We start from the raw sequence: 21913 nt of genomic DNA, 5'->3' as shown, positions 1-21913 counted from the left end.
ATTTTAAGTATATTAGTAATTATTTATTTTTCATATATTCAAACGAGTGAAAAAAATAAATTTGATCTTGAAAACAGTGTTTATACTTCCAACTTAACATAAGAACAAAAACAATAATACATTTAATCTCAAGACCATTTTTACGGTTTAATTGAATGTCGTTATCTACGGAATACGTGCGTTCAACTCAAGTTTTTTTGTTCCTTCGTTTAGTTGGAGGCATAAACATTGTTCTTAAGCATTAAATTGATTTCTTCAGTCCATTTTCGTTGATGAAAAAAAAAAAAATAATATTAATTAAAGCACACGAAAATTTCAGTGTACTTTACATTTAAAATATCAATCGCCTTCCAGCGCGTATTAATGTTATTCTAAAAATTTTTATATTCACAGGGGATTTTTTTCTATAATATGAACATATTTTTTTGGGGAGGGGGGGGATCGAAAAAATTACAGTAGAACCCAAATAACGGACACCCTAATGTATATGGTGTAACATACAAGAACACATAAAAACATCGCGAATAAATTATTCTGTCAAGATGAAGCGTAAAAATTTTCGCAATCCAAGTATCGCATACTTGAAATAAAAATTTGACCTCACGCGTCGGCTGCTGCTACAGACATAATTAACTGTACAAAAATCTGATATGTGCTGTATAGTTATTATTATATACAGTTCATCGGTTAACGCGCGAGATATATTATTACTTCGTATAATGTAATGAATAAATTATACATTTCTAGCACGATTTTGCCAATATGTACAAGGCACGCAACGTATAATGTATGTATCTTAAATACGTCAAACAGGTTTAATACAATCACGCAAGTTGCATAATTTAGAATAATGAATTCAAATTCAACTATGAATATTTGACCCGATCGGATCACAGCGACGAATTTTCATTCTGAAAACTAAGTCCGTGCTAAAACGTATACCGACATTAATTCGACCATCACAGAAAACCACGCATATCCGTATAATACCGATTACGCAGGACAGGAACTAACGACTGCTTTACTTACATAGGTATAACATACGAATTGAATGTCCGCGTTTCACGTTAATGCTACCGCCTGCATAATGTATACTAAATTTATGTCACAAACGCATATTATCATTATTATCGTTCCGAACAACTGACAGTGGTATGTGTCTAACGTTGAAGAATAATAGACGATTCATCGCGTGTAGTTTCCATACTAGAATACCGCATATCATACGTGTTAAATGCAGTCAAAGTTTGAAATCTTCTACGACGGAAAGCTGCTGGTCCACTGCTGGTCAATCTGTACGATAGTCTTTTATCAGGCTGAAGTTTGTAACATTATTGTAATGCTGTATCTTTAGAAATACTCGTTATTCTGCAACTTTAAAGGATTATGTGAAATTTAGGAAACCGTTAATATAGCATGAACAACCTCAGATTTTATCAATTTATCTTATTGTGTTATTCTAAAGGTACAAAATAGAAATTTTTGTCCCAACGTTTCGATACGGTAACGTTACTAACTTCAGCCACATAGTTTTTTCCTTTAAAAACGAGAAAAACGTAGATACAGTTACACGTGTAATGTTATACCATCGTACCAAGTCCATACGTACGGTACGTTATGCATGCGTGTATGTGCAGTCATCGGTCATCCGACTCTCTCAGCATGCATAGTGGATGTAGTCACGGTATAGTTGCTGATAGCAGTTCAAGATAACCTCAAACTTAACCCAGATTGTAGTGGACGATATGCTGGGGAATGTTTCCCTTATCGTACAAAATTTAAGAGTGATGTCTGTGAATTCGAGTATGTAGGTCGTTGTCGGCAATACAGCACGAACAAGCCGTGAGTTTGATGCTACGTCCAATACAATACATGCGCAACATAATGTCGACGTTTGTCAAAAAAGAAGAAAATACTGAAATGAAAAACGTGCTAAAACATAATCATGTCCAGTGTTCATCAGCGTAACGATGCAGTTTTACGAGCGTCTTCTCTGCCTGGAAATATTTCAAACGATTATTGCAATTCGCAATTTCGAATTGCGTGTCGAAGCGGTCGGGTCAACCTGTCGCAATATTCAAGTGTGAGTTGTAAGTCTATGGTTGTGTGAGTCGTGAGTTTACGGTTGTGTGAGTTGCAAGTCTATCGTTGTGTGGGGTTCGCGACGCCGATTTGACCAATAGCAGACGCATGGTTTAACGCACACAGTTTGAAGCCGCGGTTGCAGGTACATGCATACATGCACGTCGAAACTTGCGGCAGAGAAAGGAGACTCGGCACACTTTATCTGTATAGTGTGTATTACAGCTAGAACAAAGGTGGTAGGGAGTTGACAACTGAATCTATCCATCCATCCGGCGTCTACGGACAGAGTTAATAGAGGATTCCTCAGTTTGAAAACAACTCCGGCGGGAAGTAGACCTATGTCCAAACTAGGAGTCCTTCGACAGAAAAAGGAAAGAGCAATTTGAAGTTTACAAGTGTGGATAAACCGGTATTGTCAAGGTATTTCTTGAGTATTCTCTGAGTTCAGTAAAGATCCGGTTTCCTTGGCAAATAAACTAATAAAATGAGAAAAACCTGACAGGAACCATGTAAGCGATTCACCGACGCTACAAAACTCAGTTACTCGCATCACTTGGCTGTATCTCACGAGTAAGTGAGGTGATACAAAGTTCCCAAGTTGTCGACCTCAAGTAAAGGTCTCCAAACGACTTTGACTTTCAGTGTTCTAGATTCGGCAGTTCATTTACTCTATCTCTACACGATCGGTACTTGGTTTGGTAATAAAATGTACCAACGATCGGTGCTGATAACCCTACCAAAGGCACAGTCGATAGACATAGAATTTAACTCCGTGACATTCTATGCTCAGCATGGATGTTGCACCCCGAAAAAGGAAATACTCAAGGGACTATCGGGTCGGTTTAAATCTGGGGAATTGACGGCTATAATGGGTCCGTCCGGGGCAGGTAAATCGACGTTGTTAAATATCCTGACCGGATTCAGAAAGAAAAATGTCTCCGGCAGGATAAGCTACATCGGCTCGAACGGCAAGCAGGAATGGAACGCTTACAAGAAAGAATCGTGCTACATTCAACAGGACGATCAACTTCTCCCATTGTTTACGGTGAACGAGGCGATGCAAATAGCTGCCGACCTCAAGCTGGGTGCATCTCTGAACAAGAAGGCGAAACAAATGCTGATAGACGACGTTCTTGACTCCCTGGACCTCTCCAAAACCAAAAAAACTCGTTGCAACCGCCTGAGCGGGGGCCAAAAAAAGAGACTAAGCATCGCTCTCGAGCTCCTGGACAACCCGCCTGTCATGTTTTTGGACGAACCAACGACTGGTCTGGACTCCTCATCCTCTCTCCAAGTCGTCTCAACGCTGAAATCCCTCGCCAAGGCTGGAAGAACGATAGTGTGTACCATCCACCAGCCCAGTGCGACAATATACGAAATGTTCGACCACATTTACCTTGTCGCTGAGGGTAACTGTGTGTACCAGGGTGCAGCCAACAACACTGTCAAATACTTAAACAACTTGGGACTGAACTGTCCCAAGTACCACAATCCCGCTGACTATATAATAGAGGTGATCAACAAGGAGTATGGCAACTTCAACGAGCAGCTCGCCATCGCATCCTGTGAGGAAAACTGGAGGGCACCACCGGTGATAAAGAACATCAACCTTCAAGAGATGGACAGGCGACTCAGCGAAGAAGGAAAAGCTAAGGTCCTGATCAACCCTCCGTCAGAGCTGAGCAGGTTTTGGACATTGCTGAACCGCAACTTGGTCCAGCTGTACCGCGACTGGACTGTCACCCACCTCAAGCTGATTCTCCACTTTTGCGTCGGCGTGCTCCTCGGCCTGCTGTACCTCAACGCCGGGGACGACGGCTCCAAAACCATCAGCAACGTCGGGTTCCTGCTCGTATCTGCCGTTTACCTGTGCTACACCAGCATGATGCCCGCAGTTCTTCACTTCCCGTCTCAGCTCCCCGTGCTCAAGAAGGAGCAGTTCAACAACTGGTATCACCTCAAAACCTACTACGCAGCATTTCTGGTCGCCAATCTGCCCATGCAGACTCTCTTTGCCATCGTCTACTGCTCCATTTCCTACTTCCTCAGTAGTCAACCGCTCGACTGGAATAGATTTCTGATGTTCCTCGCCATCGCTGTACTCACCACTCTGACAGCGGAGAGCATCGGTCTTGTCTTGGGAACAACTGTGAACCCGATCAACGGTACATTCCTAGGCGCCATTTCTACCGCGGTTATGCTGACATTTGCTGGATTTTTTGTATTGTTCAATCACATGCCAACTTTCCTCTATTACCTGAGCTACTTGAGCTATCTTCGCTACTCGCTTGAAGGACTCGTTCAGGCAGTCTACGGTTTTAACAGAGGAGATTTGAACTGTCCAGAAGAGGCAGTTTATTGTCATTATCGCGTACCCAAAACCATACTCAATGAGTTAGCAATGACAGACGGCAAATATTGGGTAGATATTGTTTTCCTCTCGGCGCATTTTGTCGTTTTAAGAATAATCGGATATTGTACATTGAGAAGAAAATTGACTGTTTCTTAAGCGAAAGAAAAGATTAAAAAATTTGTTATTGTTAATCATCCAGTCACATCTCTAAGAACGACAGTATGTTTAGCGTCCAATTATTATTATTCATATCGTCATGTTTTATTCAGTACACGCGGTGTTTATTTGATCTATTATAAACTTGCCTCTGCGCTGTTTAACGCAGAAGTCTCTCCTTGACTTAATTTGTCATAAATTCTCTGTTTCTCTAAATATGAGGTGATTCAACGCGTATTCATGTCACGAAATTTAATTATCAAATCCACACATGCCTGTTGATTAATTGAAGATGACTGAGCAGTTGAATACTTCATAGTCGGTTTGAGATGTGACTTGATTTCCTTTACATTCCATTCTAAAATGACCGAAATAACGCTATCAGCTGGACTAGGATAAACAGGGTAGCATAGAACAAATTTTAACAGGATGTATAATGGAACGACCATGTGATAATGAATGTTTGTATTTTAAACGCGACGCATTTCGCTAGATGATAAAGATCGGTATAAGTCAAAATTTACATTCGTTAATGGTATGGAAAATATTACTGTCGTTTCCCACTCTTGCCGAAATATATTAATGAAATACGAAGAATGTACTATCTTTATTTTTTTTTAAATGAGTTGATGTAATTATTTCTGAGTTTTTACTTCTGTCGTGTTAATTAAATTATTATCAAGTTGAAAAAAGTGTAAAAAAATATGTTTTTAATCTTATACCGAAGATGGTTTAATATTCATGATTCCACTTTGTAGTAAGACGATCTTGAGAAATTTCCGAACAAAAAGCGATCTATTAATTTTAGAATAATCATGATGTCAATAACAGTGAATAATTTATTTGTAGAATTTTTGTTTCACTCTTTAGTGACTCATCCTACTGCTGTCATTGTAATGTTATTGTTGTCAAAATGTGTATATTTATTCAAGATCCCGGAACTGATTATGGCAGGTACTTTATATCTATTAAAATTCAAGTGTGAAATAAAAATTGTTTACAATATAACGATGATTACTCTTTTATACTATAATTATATGAAAATCTGGAACAGACGGCCGCGTTTGAATAGTATCAAAACAACTTAAAAAAATGATTGTAACATTTAATCGGTCATCTGAGTTGTTCATTTTTCTCTCATCAGATGCAATTTCCAACAATTTTCCTACTCTTATTAACCGGTTGCGACATTGCACACATGTATTCTCACACTTTGGAATAAAATGAAATTTTATACAAATCGTTAACAAATCAACTATTCTTATGCATGTCCGGAATCAAGAATTCCAAATTCTCACGTAGACAGCCTGCACAAAACGTGAAAGGCGTTTTCGCCTCTTTACTATGCATGTTATTTAAAAATGTACAAAGGAAATATTTAAAGTCCGTCTTTTTTCCCCGGATTATTTGAACGTTGCGACTATAATTCTATTATATCACGCGTGAATGTGCGTGAGGCTTTCCACGCCAACTCGTTAAACGGTTGATCATGAAATTTTTTAATTTCACCGAGGATTTTTCTACTTTAGTACGACCGCTAAAAGGATTCTAAGATATTTTCAAATTTTTTCAATCACTCTTCCCTACGATTTTTTAAACTCATCTCAAAAACACATAAATTGATTTTTATGAAACAAGAAAAAAATATTTGGTCTCCGAATCAAAGGGAAAAGACAAGTGATTAAAAAAATTTGAACAAAAACTTGGAAGTTTTTTAGGGGTTGTACTAACTTAGGAAAACCCTTGGTGAAATTAAAAAATATGGTCAACAGTTTACTGAGCTGGCGTAGAAAGCTCGACGTACAAAGGCATCCTCGTATGAGTCGTCCGTGTTGTTATTACAAATTAACCTTGTTATTATAATCTACAAGTTTTCAATTATGCATCAACTCACGTAAAATCTGCGGGGAATAAAATTCCGATCGATACTGATCGTTAGCAATTATAATCATATTATGAGCCGAAACTCAATTAGGAAATGAATTGGTACCAAATTAATAGGCCGTTAAATTCGATCGCGGCCTTCGACCATTACGTATGACGATCAATATATTATGTTGAAAAGAACGTTTCCAAAATGTTTATCATATGCGTTAAGAAGGTAATTTAATTTCATGAATGACGAAGAAAACCTTGGGTAATTCCGTTTTATAACACAGTACAATTAAAACTCAAGTATAATCAAAGTATTGTACCATTATAATTTCGGTTATTTTTAACAATGAGAGGAATTTCGTACTTAAATATATACAATCGTTCGGTTGATGTATCGGGAATTACATTGACCGGTAAACAAATTTCGGAACATTTATCCCCGTGCGCGTTTCATTTTCAACGTCCTTCGATTACAAATATATGATATAATAGATATATAATATACTCGATGATCGCCATATCCCTGTATCGGAATCGTTGAAGGTAGCCAAATAATTATCACCGAGTTAAGCAACAATTTACAATATAACACGTTGTACGGAATTTAATGGAAATTGCCATTTGTTGCGGCGCAATTATCTCTGTATACGGTAGAATGAGAAGTTCCACGGAAGAAAAAAAACGACAACATATAAAAAAATGTAGGAATTACGATTAGCGCAATTATATGTATTACAAGATTTTATAATAGTAATTTGAATACAACACTTATTATTGCTTCGATACCAAGAGTATAATATGCATTGAAAGACTTGCTCTATAAATTCCCTCAACAACGTTGATTAGACGTGGTCTACATGACGAAGAACGCTGACGGAAAAAAGGGTATTTCAATTATAGCCGTTTGTCTTCAGGCTATGTTGATGATAGGGTATTTCAATTATAGCCGTTTGTTTTCAGGCTATGTTGATGATATTTATTATTATTATAGCTTACATTGAACAGGAATCTATGTATAATGTGTACACACAATGTGTCGTAAACACACAGTGGTAACATGTGGGAGACTCGATCTATTCGTTATGCAAACGTTTGTTGCATACATGAGCCTATTTGTGTCACCGTTTCTATCGCGCCTGCGTCGAGGAAAATAATTACTAAATAATGATGGTGATAATAAAAACTAATAACGGCGCAAAAATTTATTTGCATAGATTACAGGTATAGCAGAAGAAAATAGTTAATGTGATGGAGCGGTGTAATTATACGGGGAATAAGCTTGTAACTCGATTTATAACCAGTGATATGAGAAATCAATCAGTGGCAACGATGTAGAAACTTATCCGTACCGAATAGACAAACTATAAGTGACTCGGGATAGATTTCATGTCATTGTAATTATTTATGTATCCGACGTCAAGAAAACAAGAAGCGTGAAACATATTGTCATTGCTGATAATGAGTGCAGCGGACAGGAATGTAAATGAGTACATTAATTAAACGTTGAACATTAATAACAGATCTGAATACATGGAAACTTACAGATTCCGTACCTCGCTTTTGGTCGCGGCATACGAACAAAAAATCCAGCTTTTCCGACTGCAGACGGGATTTGAAAGTGTTGACGGTTGCCATCTTGCGGTGATTCGGAACATTAAAATTTAGGGGGATTCGAACGTTCATTTTTTACTGTTGTCAACCTGTTATTCATTAGTTTCACAGCAAAATTTATCATCCAGGCAATAGCACTACGACATCAAGGATTTAATTTTCGCCCGTTTTCTGTGACAATTCAGTCGAATTGAAATCACGATAGATCTATATTTCAATGGATAGAACCGCGTTACCGCGCATAGCATTCTGACTTGTTGAACTGACGGATTTCAGCTTGTTGCCAACGTCATGTGCAGCAGTTGTATTATATCGTTGGCTGAGCAACGACGATATCAGTGTTCCAAATTTTTTTTTGCATCATAGACCAGTCACGCTTGACCATTAATTGATGGTTTATAAAAAAAAAAATAGACCAGTCAACCAGTACTTTGGTTTAACCAGATCGGGGTTTAGGGCTGTTTTTTGTTTTGCCATGTTTTCGAAAGAATGTATAACTTCAAATTTTCGTCCACCTACAAACTGTTAGCGTGGTTGAGTAAGGGTAATCAATACAGGTTGATTCGAAAAATAGCGGAAAGAATTTGAAAATACTATATATTGCTGCAATCTGTGGGAACATTCGCAAAGTATTCTTAGCAGCAAGCATTGACTAAAAATTATTGAAGATATCTAACCTTATGAGTTGCACTAACAGTAAACGGTGAAGGAAATTTCTACCGTTACCGACGCATTCAGCAGTGTAGATCAATGCTGCAATCTCATAAGCAAGACAGTAAGTATAGGGCATTACCTTTAACCCCGAACCCTCAGACCTTGTTCAAAATAATACCTGTGGTTGGCGATATTTGGCAATTTTTCAGCATGTCAGTAAACATCTTGGAGCATATAACACTGGTGGTAGCCAAAGAGAATTCTACCACGCGTGCACAGAAAGTGGGGCGGAGTGAGAGAGGAGTGGATATACTCATTACAACCTGTCTCTCTTGCCCTACATCTGGTTGGCCGACACGCTTCTTCTCGGCCAATCATATGCAGAGAGAGAGAGACAGGCTGTAACGAGTATATCTTCTCTCTCTTATCACTTTGGCTGCAGTTTTCGCGAGGCTGATGGCACGGGTGGTTACCTCCAGTAGTATATGCTCTAAGGTAAACAGAGATTTGTTCACGGGGATTGGAGAAATAGTAGTAAAATAAGGTGCAACGTGTACGGGTTGTCAAAATCGAACTTGAAAGTAGAACGAAAGTGCAGTAAACGATTCAAAGATGATGAACGGGGACGGCGACAAATCGTCGGATTCCCAATTTATATCTTTTCAAGATTACTCACCAATAAATCGTTCCGCTGGTGGTGGACAGGCTCAGCTGGATGTTGATACACCCGACAATCAGGGCTTCGTCGGAATCCAGAATGACAGTACGGGAATCGGAATGATCGAGGACCTACAAGGAATGCCGAACAAAAATGACCGTCTGTATTCACAGTTTTTCTTTTATTTTCTTTGCTGCAAAACTAGGTTAACCTACTTTAAAATTTTTCTTGTCTCGAGAGAATAAACACAATTTCCAATTCCGCAGAAGAACTGCAGCACAATTTCTGGAGCATCGAATACTATCAGAAATTCTTCAATGTCGACACTGACGACGTTGTGCAAAGGATAATCAGGTCCATAATACCGCGAGGGGGCGAGAATTATCTCGAATCCCACATCCGGCCAAAGCCTGATCTTTACGGCCCGTTCTGGGTCTGTGTCACATTGATATTTGCCATAGCGATTAGTGGGAATATGGCTAATTACCTTCAGACAGCAAATTCGCAGGGATTTCACTGGCGGTATGATTTCCATATAGTTTCTTATGCCGCTACCGCCATTTTTATGTACGCCTGGCTGTTACCCCTTGCACTTTGGGGCGCTCTGAAATGGTCTACCAGCAAGCGAGAAGATGACAACGAATTAATCGAGGTGAATTTCAGAAAAGTGAAATCATTCGCAAAACAAATGAACATCAACTCACTTCTTGAAAACTAACATTTTCCTTTGCTGTAGTCGAATACTGCTCCTGGGATCCTGGAACTCCTGTGCCTCTATGGATACTCCCTGAGCATTTACATACCCGTCGCCTTTCTGTGGACTATACAGATTGGTTGGCTACAATGGACACTTGTCGCAATCGCTGCATTCATGTCTGGTGGAGTGTTGTTGCGCTCTTTGTCACCAGTTATAGCTGGTAAAAGATAAGCTACAGATTACATTAAGAACAATATTTGAGAAATGAATTACTGTTCTGTGCTGTAGTCAATCATAGATATGGAATTTTAAAGTTTATTTTGTTCGTTTTCAGGTAAGCACAAAGCTATTTATGCCATAGCAATCCTAGGAATGCATTTCTTACTTGCTGCTGGTTTCAAGATGTATTTTTTCCACAATCCACGATCTACTCCTAGTGCCAGCCAAATTATCGAAGTTGTAACAACAGTTGCGTCAGTTGTTAAAGCAGTGAATAACAGTTCGTCACCAACTTAGACTAGCTTTAAACTATACTTAATTCAATTGTCAATTACACACAAGATTGTATGATAAACGTCTCATTGAGTACATCGACGTAGCAAATTTCAAAAAAAAAAAAAAAATTGATTGCCCTTATATTACATATTAATACCATGTCAAGTAATTATTCGCTGTTCAATTTAAATAAGTGGTATTGATAAATAAATCAGCTACTAATATTGTATATGTATGTTCCTGATTAGTTGCATATATATGATAGTAATATATAAACGTGTTTGGACAAAAAATCGAATGTCAGTAGTAGGGTGGTTAAAAGAAAGTTATTTTTTCCCGCTCGTACCTGCTCAAATGTTCGTTTATGATATAAAAAAATCCTCCCAAAAGATGAGATACCGAAGTAAAATCTTAACAGGTCGCTATATTAATTTTTATTTCCCATTCACTTAACATGGGAAATTACACTCTTCGTTAAAAGTTATAATACTCGTAAACTATTCGATATTTTTTAAATTCATGTATAGATCGTTGCAGCTGATTTACGAGCTTTTCAAACCGCTATAACATATCATAGTCATCATCATTAGAATTCACATTACAGTCATCTGAAAACTACCAATTTTTACCGCAAAGAGAATCACCTTCAAGATTCTATCTATGCATGGATTTCAAAAATATTGAATAGTTTACGAATATTTTAATTTTTAACGAAAAGTGAAATTTTCTCATGTTGAATGAAAGGGAAATTAAAATTAAAGTAGTGACCTGTTAGACTGAGCTCAAGAGCTAATCTTTCGAGATCTTTTTTTCTATGAAACACCAATATTAGAAGGGGGTAAAAGCGAATAAAATTTTATTTTTTTCAACCACCCTAGTGAGTAGTCGTCTTGTTATCCTCTTCTGATAACTTCTCATATTTATTTATTTATTTATTTATTTATGTTAATTAACGCAACTGCAAGCGAATTCTTTATATCTATAGGTAGTTTGACTCTACCCTAAAACCTCGAACTATTGTTAATGAACAAAGATACCATTTGTATTACAAATGAAACAAATTTTTTATTACATCATATTCACATGAAAAGCCTTTTTTTAACGCCATGGGTATTCAACATTTTGTATTTGTCATTCAACAAAATACATTGTCCAATCAAGCCTGCGCTAGCGTCTCACTGTTCCCGTCAGCCAATTTGTACAATATGATAAGCATAATATGCAACCTTGTCATCCACAAAAAGTGGGATTTTTAACCATAGTTCAAAAGAATTTCAGAATGCTGGTTTATTAACACGTCCGAGTAATACTTTAAAACGTTACGAGAGAAAACCGTTATTTACAATCATTTAAAACTACGGTTTTTTGATAGAATCGATTCGCGAGTGATTACACGATAAACAATATTTAGCGATGCAACGGTGATACACTAAAAAAAATGAAAAAAAAAAGTTAGAACCAGTTAATAATAAAAATCGGGGGATATATCTAGTATCGAGAGTTTCTGACAAGCATAGAATTAGCATGACCTAAATTAATATATGTTTCCATTGCTGCTAAGTGTAAAGCTCAAAATTGAATTGCAATAAAGATTTTATGGCGAACAAGTAGAGTATCTATACCTTTGATCTGTAACAAGAATTAAATGTATTAACGAGTAGAAAATTTGATTTTCTTCTTACAGCTGTTATAAATGTCATTAGACATATTAAAATTTTAGGCTCAAGCTTCCATCTGATTGAAATGCAGTCACGACAGGAAGGGTACGACTAAATCTTCTTTATGTTCCACCTGTATCTCGCTCAACGCGGTTACCGCACTGTTCATCATATCTGTAACCTGTGAAAATATTTAGATAAGCAATGAAATCATAGAAATTTCACTACTTCATCATTTCTATTTCATATTAGTGGAAGTTATTATTTACCATTTCTCGATCCTGCTGGGGCAGCCCTTCCCCAGCCAATACTCTTTCGGGCGCTGGTATATCTTTTAATAGACATGGCGGATGGTCAGGTATTTGAACACCGATAACTTCTATTCTTTTCGCATATGCTTTTGACCTATCCATGTATTCGTGCTGTTCCAAATTGTGCGAGTCGAGAGCACCGACATCGATCACATTGCTGATAAAGGAGATGAAAATTAGAGGTGGCAAAATCGAGCCGAATTTTTTATTGAATGTAACTTTGTCAAATGATTCTTATAACATTTGTTTGTTATTTTTACTGCTTCAAATAAGTCACAGAGAATTAAATTAACGGTCAGCAAAGTATTTACAAAATAGGTATAATTTAGAAAATTATTAAACCTCGAGTTGAAAAGTTGATGGAGAAGCCAATTCCAAGGCTCAAACTGTAGAAGCTAGGCTACCATGCTATGTTAGTATAAAACAGAACTTGAAATGCACAAAGAAAAACAGAAATCGTGAAATTCTAAAGCATTACTCAAAGGTATAGTAAGCTTGTCCGAGAGACAATTTAAATATAAACTTGGTACTAAGCCAACGTGCAGCAGTAGCATGCATTCGATGCAGAGAACTAAGAAGGTATAGCTCAAGTTTAGGAAACAGCAAAATAAATATGATACAAATTCAAAAAAAAAATAAATAAAAAATACTTACGCGGCAGTTTCCTGCAAGATTCGGTTCAGTGCGCTTTGTTCATCAGTCTTCTTTGGGACAGGGTTCGCATATGGATTAACATAATCGTCACTGGAAAATAATAAAATAAGAAGCAAAAAAGCATTTGATATTATATAAGTGACAGTCACTATAATAAAAAGAATGGAACACAAATACTTTTTACGCATGCTTTAAAGTCTGATCAATCACCTGTGAGCTGTTGGGATATTTGGTGTATTGCTGACCGGATTTACGAGCAAACGTGTTCTCTCGTTAGCTGCGTCACCCTGAAAATACAAGTCAGTCGAATTAAGATTCAGGTTAGGACCTTAGAAGTAATTAGTCTACTCAGTCTTAATCTATTGTTGTGAGAGAAATGTTGGTGAAAGCATTTCAAGTCAATTAATGAGTTTCAATAAACGATAATTATTACAGCAGTATCAGTAGATCAAAGTTATCTGGGTAGATTATCGCGAAATAAGGTAAATAAAAATACCACAGGGGGGCAGAAATAATGGAAAAATCGCCAGATATTGTAGTTAATAATAATGATGACATCGCACTTGGAGATCGTTCGTGTGTCCGTGGCTTTACTTGTCACTATAATTTTTATATTTTTCAGCTCCTAGATGATGTGCGTCATTGTAGATATGCAAAAATGGAATGTTAAATAGTTATTTTTTCGCCGAACGAGAAGTGGCATCAAATTAACATTTCAGAGCTGTCAAAGTCGTTTATGGCAATGGAAAAATACAGCGTATAAATAAAAATACAATCGTGGCGACGAAATGCCTACACAAAATTTGTACCTTTACGATTGATGATGATTGAGACTAGTTTGATAAGTGCCTTTACTGAAACTCACGTATCAATTCTAAAGTAGTAGACGTGAGAATGATGAGCAAAGGAGAAGAAATAAACTCAAAATAAAAGACAAGGATTAGTCCAAGTACTTTACATCTGACATACCTGCGGCCCATTGTCTTCTTTGCAAAGGCTTGGGCAACATCCCATAGTGACTGTTGTTTCAACCACTTTATGTAAATAATAAGTCTAAACTGTGTCAAGTATATTTTTTATGACTTCGTATAATTATATGAACAAATATTCTATCATTGTTGTGCAACAACACGTAACCAATTACGCATTTGTCAGTAACTTCAATGTTTTTATAATCGTTCAGATTGCCGACGTCGTCGTACCGATGACCAGTTTCGCCCCCACTAAAACCTGGTAATACAAAATAGTCTAGACCAGTACCTCGAAAAGTAATCTGTGATCGTTTGTGTTTGATAGGTTTCTCTCTGTAGTGAGTACCCGAGGTTTGGGCCGTGTTCGAAAATTGACTGACAGTACCGTCAGCAATCTTTCATCTCTTTTGCGCTTGCAAGTTCGTGAATAGCTCCGACTCTGTCCTAGGGAATTTTCAGCACTGTCAGTCAATTTACGAACACGGCCTTGATAGTTAATAGTTACGTTGTTATTATTAGAACAACACCGGCTAGGGAGTTCAGTGACATTAACCCCTCACAGTTGGATTTTGGGATTTATTTGAATTTTGCTTGTGCAGAATCGTTTGTTCGTCGTATGTTGGTGTTTATTAGCGTTTCTCCAACATTCACTAGTCCTCCAATTACCTGAAAAAATTGAGAAACATAGCCCTCCCCTAAGCCAGTCAAAAAAAATAAAATAAATAAGACGACTCTAGTTAGGCACCAATTCCGGGAGTTTGTACAATCCCAGAACGTCTAACTTACGACAACTCCTCGTTAACTGTAAATTGCATTGAAATGCAATTACCCATGCTGGCAATCGTTTGTTGATCGTTTGGTGGTGTTGGATAGTGAAGTTTCGACATCTGATAGTGGATCGTTGATTCGTGAAAATTGAAACAATTGTAGTTAGGCAGTAGTCCCAGACGTTAATCTAGCTCTAGCGCATATAACCAAAAGCTGCTTCTCATTTATATGTATGTACTAATGTTTATTGATCATTTTTAGATGTTTCATAGGGAACGTTGACTGAGGATATGTAAAGACTGATAACGAGTTATTTTTCGTAACAGTTTGCTGAGTTTGACCGGGTTTGGGGGTATAGTAGTTTCACGTATTATCAACCAAGCAACTAACAACGCACGTAAGAGAAATTCTTGAAAACAAACAACTATCACGTGCAAAACGTTGATAACATACAGTCGTCATCGTGAGATTGAAAAGTTGAGAAAATCCCGTACAAGAAATATATACGCCGAAATTACATAACGGAAAAATAAATATCAATCAAATACAAGTTCGTGTATTGTTTATATTTACATGAATATATCAAATCTTTTACAGGCGATATTAGCATTTCTAAGACGCTCAATTTATTTTTTCAAAGTTTTTTACGTAGTCAACTTTGAGCTGCAAATATTTTGAAAAAATGTTGAAATACTTTATTTTTAGTTCTAATCATTTCAAGAAAGTGATTATGCAGACTTTTTGTTTGCTTTGTTGAGCACTTTTAAAATTATGAGTTGAAAAAATTCGATATCTCAAGTTTTGAAAATATCCGAAAAATTCTGAAACACTTTTCTTTTTGCGAGAAGCACGTTGATGATATGTAGAAGGATGAACCTATTTTATAAATTTTTCCCAAAATTTGGAATCAGTCATTGGGTTTTAATTAAGAAAAATTACGCAAGTTCTTGGGAATAAATACAATAAGCATGAATAATGAAAATGAATCTATCACGAGGTTCGTTGCAATTTAACTGGAACGAAGAATAGAAGACTTTTGCATTTATTTTAAATTTTGATAAACTGTTAAAATTGTCTTTCAGTAATACGACTTTTTAAAAATGTGACGAAAAGCAGCTAAAAAATGTATTTTATCTTCTGTATAATATTGACGTACTTATCAAACCATATTTTTCTTCTTAAGGGCGTTGCTTAGCTAGAAAGCACGGGCTACTCCGCTTCCCGCGTTAATCGTGGCGAGAGAGAGAGAGTAAAGAAACAAGTGAGACGGAGCACCCGAGCTGTCGCTGGAGTGGGGCGGGTGACGCGGCTAGCCTCCACCACCCCTCACGGGCATTCGGTTTCAAATACTTTTAAACAGCCCAGTGTGCCGCGCTCGGCACGACGCAGCACCTGATGAATAATAGAAAAAAAAATAGACTCCTTTCAGATTCCACTTGAAAAATTTACTAGTAATACAGAATTTAATAAGGAACCCGAAACTATTTTTCTTATAATTCAAAAACTTTTCATTAATGAGGTAAAAATCGTCAAACATTTGAATTGTTTGTAAAAATTGGGATATTCAAGAATGTTCAACATTACATTTTTTTTATGAAAGCTTATTCGTTCACCTTCCGAATGCACTGTAAATGATGCCTCCACGTTGAATAGAACCGGATATATGCGCGCTCCTTTTGCATCAAAATTGAATGATTGTCTTATAACTTTCCAAAACAAACATAATTCGGACGAACACCAAAATGCGTATCGATTCTTTTTACCTTTATTTCATGTGAAAAAGAGTATGAATAGATTGAAAAAATACGAGGTCATTTTTTGATTGACGTGACGTAGAATTCCCCATACGTATGTTGATATAGATATACATTCTCAGTATTTCAACGAAAATTATATTCACCGGCGTCCGTATTTCTACGCAATGCGATCACGTGATTGGTAATAGTCTAATAGCCGGTATTCATAGTCAGGTTCGATTTGCAGGACTGTCTTGAGTCAGCTCAAAGCATAGCTTGATCGGCTGAGAGCTGTTCCTAATACAGTTTCGAAAATAATACGTAACTATTTATGAATACCGGCCAGACGTCGTCACAGGTCGTTTCAAATTGAAAATTGCAACGAATAGCTGTTAGCAAATTCATGATATAACAACGAAAATATCATCAATCTCCTAGGTCGCACCACGTATAGATTGCTATCAAACAGAGACCCACCTAACCCGTCCCTACCTCCCAACCATGATCGGGTTTGCACCAAACAAATACAAAATGATAAAAAATAATATAAAATGATAAAAGTGAAATCAAACTCGTTTAAACTTAATAAACATAATCACGAAACCTGTATGAAAAGGATCTCATAGAAATTAAATTGAAACAGTATAAGTGAAACATGACAGTAATCTTGATCGAGAAAATTGATATCATAACAAGGCATCGAGCATTGTATACATTATATGGCTAAATAAATTCTATAGAAAGCGCAAACTATGGAAAGTAGTACGTCATTGTTGCAAAAATTAATTATTAGTTATCATCTATTTAAAGTAAAATGTACGCTTCCTTTTTTGTAGAGCATTCAATTTCCTACAAAAATCCGTCTTTAGATTTTTTTTACGACGCTTCGTTAGCTAGTTATAAAAACTAGAAGAAGCAAACAACATTTATCCTATGTTATTCTTATGGAAAATCGAAAAGTGCTATGCGCCACCCCTGATTATTAATATTAAAATCTTAAATTTTAACTAGTGTCTTTGTTTACCTGAATGAAACTTTTAAACCTGTTTCGAAAGGAAAAAAAAAAATTCATTTTTTTTTCTGAATCACCCTATACACGCAGTTCGGTCAGACTGCAGAAAGTATTCCTGGAATGAATAATCAGATATATAATTATAACGATATGACTAGCAAATTTTTGGCATAGTAATACATATAACTAACTAAACATAAATCACAGAAGTATTACACGTAAGCTATAGGTATACAAAGCTATTGTATTTATGTACATATGTACGTATATTTATATTACAGTTTTTTGTCGTCTGTCGGTCGTGAATTTACTGTTTCTTACGCGCGGCCTTCTGGGCTTCGAAGATTTGAGGGGTGGTTCGTGGATTGAGAGTTGTCGGGGGCGCGAAAAATTTGCTGTCTTATGCTTTGTGATTTTCCTTGTCATTTCCTCATTTTTGAAGATAATTAGGTTCTTAGGGAGTCATTTTGGGAGCTTTCTAGCAACGACACACAGCGACACAGAGCGACACTGTGTCGAACATGGTGCTTTCCAACAACGACGCAGAACGACACAGTCGGACACAGCTGCGGAGCATGGTTGGACATTGTGTCGGATTCATTGCTGCTAGTTTTTTAGTTAGAGATTTTATTTTCAACGCATGGTATTGCTTATATTTATTTATTAAATGCAATGATAATCTACACGCGTTTCACAAATGTTTTTTTTTTCCTGGAGCGCTCAGTGTTCCTAGATTTTTCGTATAATGCATGAGTGGACTCTAGTGACTGAATTAAGAACCTCAAAGCGTTCCAACAAGCACCAAGGCACAGTGATCAACCGTGCAACACAGTGTCATACTGTGTCTCATTGCTGGAAAGCTCCCTTTGAAGATAAAGAATAGATCTGAGTCGCCTGTTTCGCCGAATTTCGAAAAAAAATTCACTGTCCGTTGTGTCTCACTTCAAAGATAACATACTTTCAAGTACGTTTTTCGCAAATCTGAAAGCGAAATCGCAAATTCGGCAAAATAGGCGACACAGAACTATTTTTTATCTTCAAAATGACCCCCTAAGAACCTAATTATCTTTGAAAATGAGGAAATGAGAAGGAAGATCGTGAGTCTCTGTTCGCGCGCGCTCTTTGAGGCATAGGCAACGCCCTTGATTGTTAAAATGCTAAATATTGATTATTATTTATTGTCAATTCGTAGTTTTTCAAAGCGCTAGAAAACGTGGGAAAAAAATCTCTTTCTCACAAGGCAAATTTTGAAATATTCAGAATTACATAAATAACATTGTTGCAAAATCAACGGTTGCTTTTCAATAACTGATAAAACTGATTTAAATTTTTATCCAGTCGGCTGTACGTACTACCGTTGACAAAAGATACTTACAGTTGTAATCTACAACTCCGCATCAAAGAAAGTTGAAACAAGGATAGTTAGACATTGCACGGTTGCATATTTATTTAATTTCAAGAAGTGAGAATTGACTATATTGTCAAGTTTCCGAAGGGTGGCGTTGTAAATGTTGAAAAGGTCGTTCAAAAAGAGATATGTGATTTGTATAAGCCACCTACAAATGTCAAATACAATCGATTACCTGGTAATCGAAGTTAGTATGCACAAGACCTTCTACAAGGCGGAGAGGTTTCTCTCTTTACAGAGCTTCCACCTTCCGTACTCTATTCTTATACCTCTATGGCCAACACACTATGGGACATAAGGATGAGTACCTCCATATTCTTCAGTCAACGGCATATGGATGTTGGGGGAGGTAAACTAGACCGAAATTATAGCATAATTGCGATCACGGTCGAAGTGGGTAAAAGGTATTTATCCCATCGCGTATAAAAATTTTTTAACAAAAATAAAATATTCGGTGATCATCGTATGTTCATGTATACACAGAATATATTTATTTTATACTTTGTAAACTATAGTTACGTATACGATAATTTTAATGCGCGTATCTATATACTTGCAGACGGGTAGTCGTGCCAATGGAGACGTCGTCGTACTCTGCGAATGGTTTGGTTTGTCTGTTGAAATTTTTTGCTTGACAGAAAAAGCAGAAGAATGGCGTTTGTTAAATTGATACTCGAAGTACCGCGGAGCTTGTTTCTCGCGAATAGTATCGCTGTAAGACGCAATGTATACAGCTGTGCCAGGATATCCGAAACAAACGTATCCGATGCAGTAGGAAAACGGAGAATAATTAAGGTTGGCCTTCACTGACGTTAGCTTTCTCTCTCTCTCTCACCATGATAAATTATGATGGCAGTTATACCTGCCAATCTTTCGCAATTAAATTTCAACGCTTGTAATCCGAACGGATTCAACAGACGAATCATTGCCGCATACTCGATCTCGAACAATCTGTGGTATCCATTATTCTTTACACGGGAGTGCGTTTGACAAATGAGCCTCGTCATCCGTCTATTAAATGCCGAAAAAAAAGACATCCACAACAATCGACTTACTAACATCGCGCCATTTACTTGGTTTTTCATTCAGGGCTGGGTCAAAGCGCTGCGAAACATGAAGGAGAACGTGTTTATCGATGTTTCAGACGGCTCGTGCAGTGAGCACTTGCAAGTCGTAATACCGAAATCAGTTAAGCCGAGTAACTTGACCTATGGAAGCAGCATCTCAGTAGAGGGTGATATAGCAATGGGACCGAATGGGAGAGTAGAACTAAGAGCGGAAACCATTTCAGTTGTTGGGGAATGCGTTGTTTCAGATGGTTATCCGTTTGTGCCTAGGAAAAAATATTCGCAAGAATACATTAGGCAGTATTTGCATATGAGACCGAGAACAAATAGCTTTGGGAGCCTGCTGAGAATACGAGATTTGGCCACTGCGGCTATAGGAGATCATCTCAGAAGTCGAGGCTTTGTCGGAATCCACACACCAGTTTTAACTTCCAATGACTGCGAAGGTGCAGGGGAAGTGTTTTCAGTCAGACCAGCAAATGAGGGGCTTTTGAAATCCATGAAAAAGGAAGGTGTATCAGACGAAGAGGCTTACTTCAACACTAAAGTATTTCTCACGGTTTCTGGTCAGCTACAGTTGGAATCCGTAGTAAGGTGAATGGGCAAAGATTCAATATAGCTGCTGCATACAGTTTACCTATTTTTTTTTTTTTAAACAATATCACCCCAGTCTGAGGTTTATCTTAGTCACATTCCGCTGTTTAAATCGTTAAACAAAATTGAAAAACAATTTCAGAGGATTGTCCAAGGTTTTCTCTTTTGGTCCGACTTTTAGAGCAGAGAATTCAAAGTCTCGATTACACCTGTCCGAGTTTTACATGATCGAGACTGAGATAGCTTTTACTAAAAATATTGAGGAGCTAGCTAAAGAGGCTGAATTATTGTTGAAAAGCGTGACTAATTATGTCTTCGATAAGGGTGCTTCAGATCTTCGTATTCATGGAGCACCAGAGCCAGATTGGCTACATAAGACTTTTGATATAATCAGCTACGATGAAGCTATAAAAATATTGGAGAAGAATACAGATCGATTAAGTTTGCCTCTTAAATATGGAGAGAGCCTTTCAAAAGAGCACGAACTATTTCTAATGCATCATACCAGCGGAGTACCGATATTTATTGTTGACTTTCCAAAAGATAGCAAGCCTTTTTATATGAAAAAAGCTTCCCACGACCCGACAAAGGTAAGGAGAAATTATCCCCTTCTTATATTTATGCTTTCACATTGCCCGTTTTCAACTTGGGAAAAAAAAAAGATCTTAAAAATCTGGTTCTTTTGTTTCTTTTATTCAATGATCTTTCGAAGGCGGCGGCAATGGATCTTTTGGCACCCATCGTCGGGGAATTGATAGGAGGCAGTATGCGCGAAGATAACTACGACGTGTTACAGTCTAAGCTATCTTCGCTTACCCCAAACCTAGATTGGTACTTAGAACTTCGTAAATATGGAAATGTACCCTCCAGTGGTTTCGGAATGGGTTTCGAACGTTATTTGCAGACCATAATGGGCATACCAAACATCAAAGATACTATTCCGTTTCCTAGGTGGCCTCACAACTGCAAATTTTGAATAAAGATGTGCTCTACACTGAGTACGATTACTTGTTTTTATTCAAACGTACCACTGCAGTTAGTATTAATCAGATCAAGACCAAAGATGGTTGGAAAGATTTTATGTTTTCTCTTCTTTCAATCATTGCACAAAGTTTGCAGTGATTATTACGTACACTGCAGCAAATTGGGA

The 21913-nt window shown here is 37.2% G+C and overlaps 4 protein-coding genes across 8 annotated transcripts; 3 read left to right on the top strand and 1 right to left on the bottom strand.

Moving 5' to 3' along the window:
• Nucleotides 1-884: 884 nt before the first annotated feature.
• LOC124180241 (ATP-binding cassette sub-family G member 4-like) lies at nt 885-5602 on the top strand. The gene has a single exon (XM_046565518.1). It carries the CDS (start codon nt 2792-2794, stop codon nt 4592-4594), a length of 1803 nt encoding a protein of 600 aa, XP_046421474.1. The 5' UTR covers nt 885-2791; the 3' UTR covers nt 4595-5602.
• Nucleotides 5603-9208: 3606 nt separating this feature from the next.
• On the top strand, nt 9209-12013 carry LOC124180244 (protein YIPF1). The gene is made up of 4 exons (XM_046565523.1): nt 9209-9551; nt 9659-10044; nt 10129-10309; nt 10424-12013. Exons 1-4 carry the CDS (start codon nt 9347-9349, stop codon nt 10603-10605), a joined length of 954 nt encoding a protein of 317 aa, XP_046421479.1. The 5' UTR covers nt 9209-9346; the 3' UTR covers nt 10606-12013.
• LOC124180245 (ragulator complex protein LAMTOR1) lies at nt 11630-14409 on the bottom strand. Of its 4 annotated transcripts, none has more exons than XM_046565524.1 (5): nt 14166-14403; nt 13418-13494; nt 13208-13297; nt 12512-12710; nt 11630-12423 (listed from the first exon to the last, which is right to left on the bottom strand). In XM_046565524.1, exons 1-5 carry the CDS (start codon nt 14214-14216, stop codon nt 12334-12336), a joined length of 507 nt encoding a protein of 168 aa, XP_046421480.1. In that variant the 5' UTR covers nt 14217-14403; the 3' UTR covers nt 11630-12333. The 4 variants fall into 4 exon arrangements, with proteins under 4 accessions (XP_046421480.1, XP_046421482.1, XP_046421483.1 ...); XM_046565526.1 differs by having other exon boundaries at nt 14177-14400; XM_046565527.1 differs by lacking the exon at nt 13208-13297 and having other exon boundaries at nt 14166-14409.
• A 4952-nt stretch (nt 14410-19361) lies between these two features.
• LOC124180910 (probable asparagine--tRNA ligase, mitochondrial) lies at nt 19362-21764 on the top strand. 2 transcript variants are annotated; one of them, XM_046566828.1, is made up of 5 exons: nt 19362-19506; nt 19662-19897; nt 20192-20763; nt 20906-21353; nt 21476-21764. In XM_046566828.1, the coding sequence occupies exons 2-5, from the start codon at nt 19754-19756 to the stop codon at nt 21737-21739; spliced, it is 1428 nt and encodes a 475-aa protein (XP_046422784.1). In that variant the 5' UTR covers nt 19362-19506; nt 19662-19753; the 3' UTR covers nt 21740-21764. The 2 variants fall into 2 exon arrangements, with proteins under 2 accessions (XP_046422784.1, XP_046422785.1); XM_046566829.1 differs by having other exon boundaries at nt 21465-21660.
• Nucleotides 21765-21913: the final 149 nt, after the last annotated feature.

This window comes from Neodiprion fabricii, chromosome 4, assembly GCF_021155785.1.
Source record: "Neodiprion fabricii isolate iyNeoFabr1 chromosome 4, iyNeoFabr1.1, whole genome shotgun sequence".
Classification (NCBI taxonomy): Eukaryota; Metazoa; Arthropoda; class Insecta; order Hymenoptera; family Diprionidae; genus Neodiprion; species Neodiprion fabricii.
Note: the sequence above shows the minus strand (reverse complement) of the source record. Positions and strands in the feature narration are given on the sequence as shown.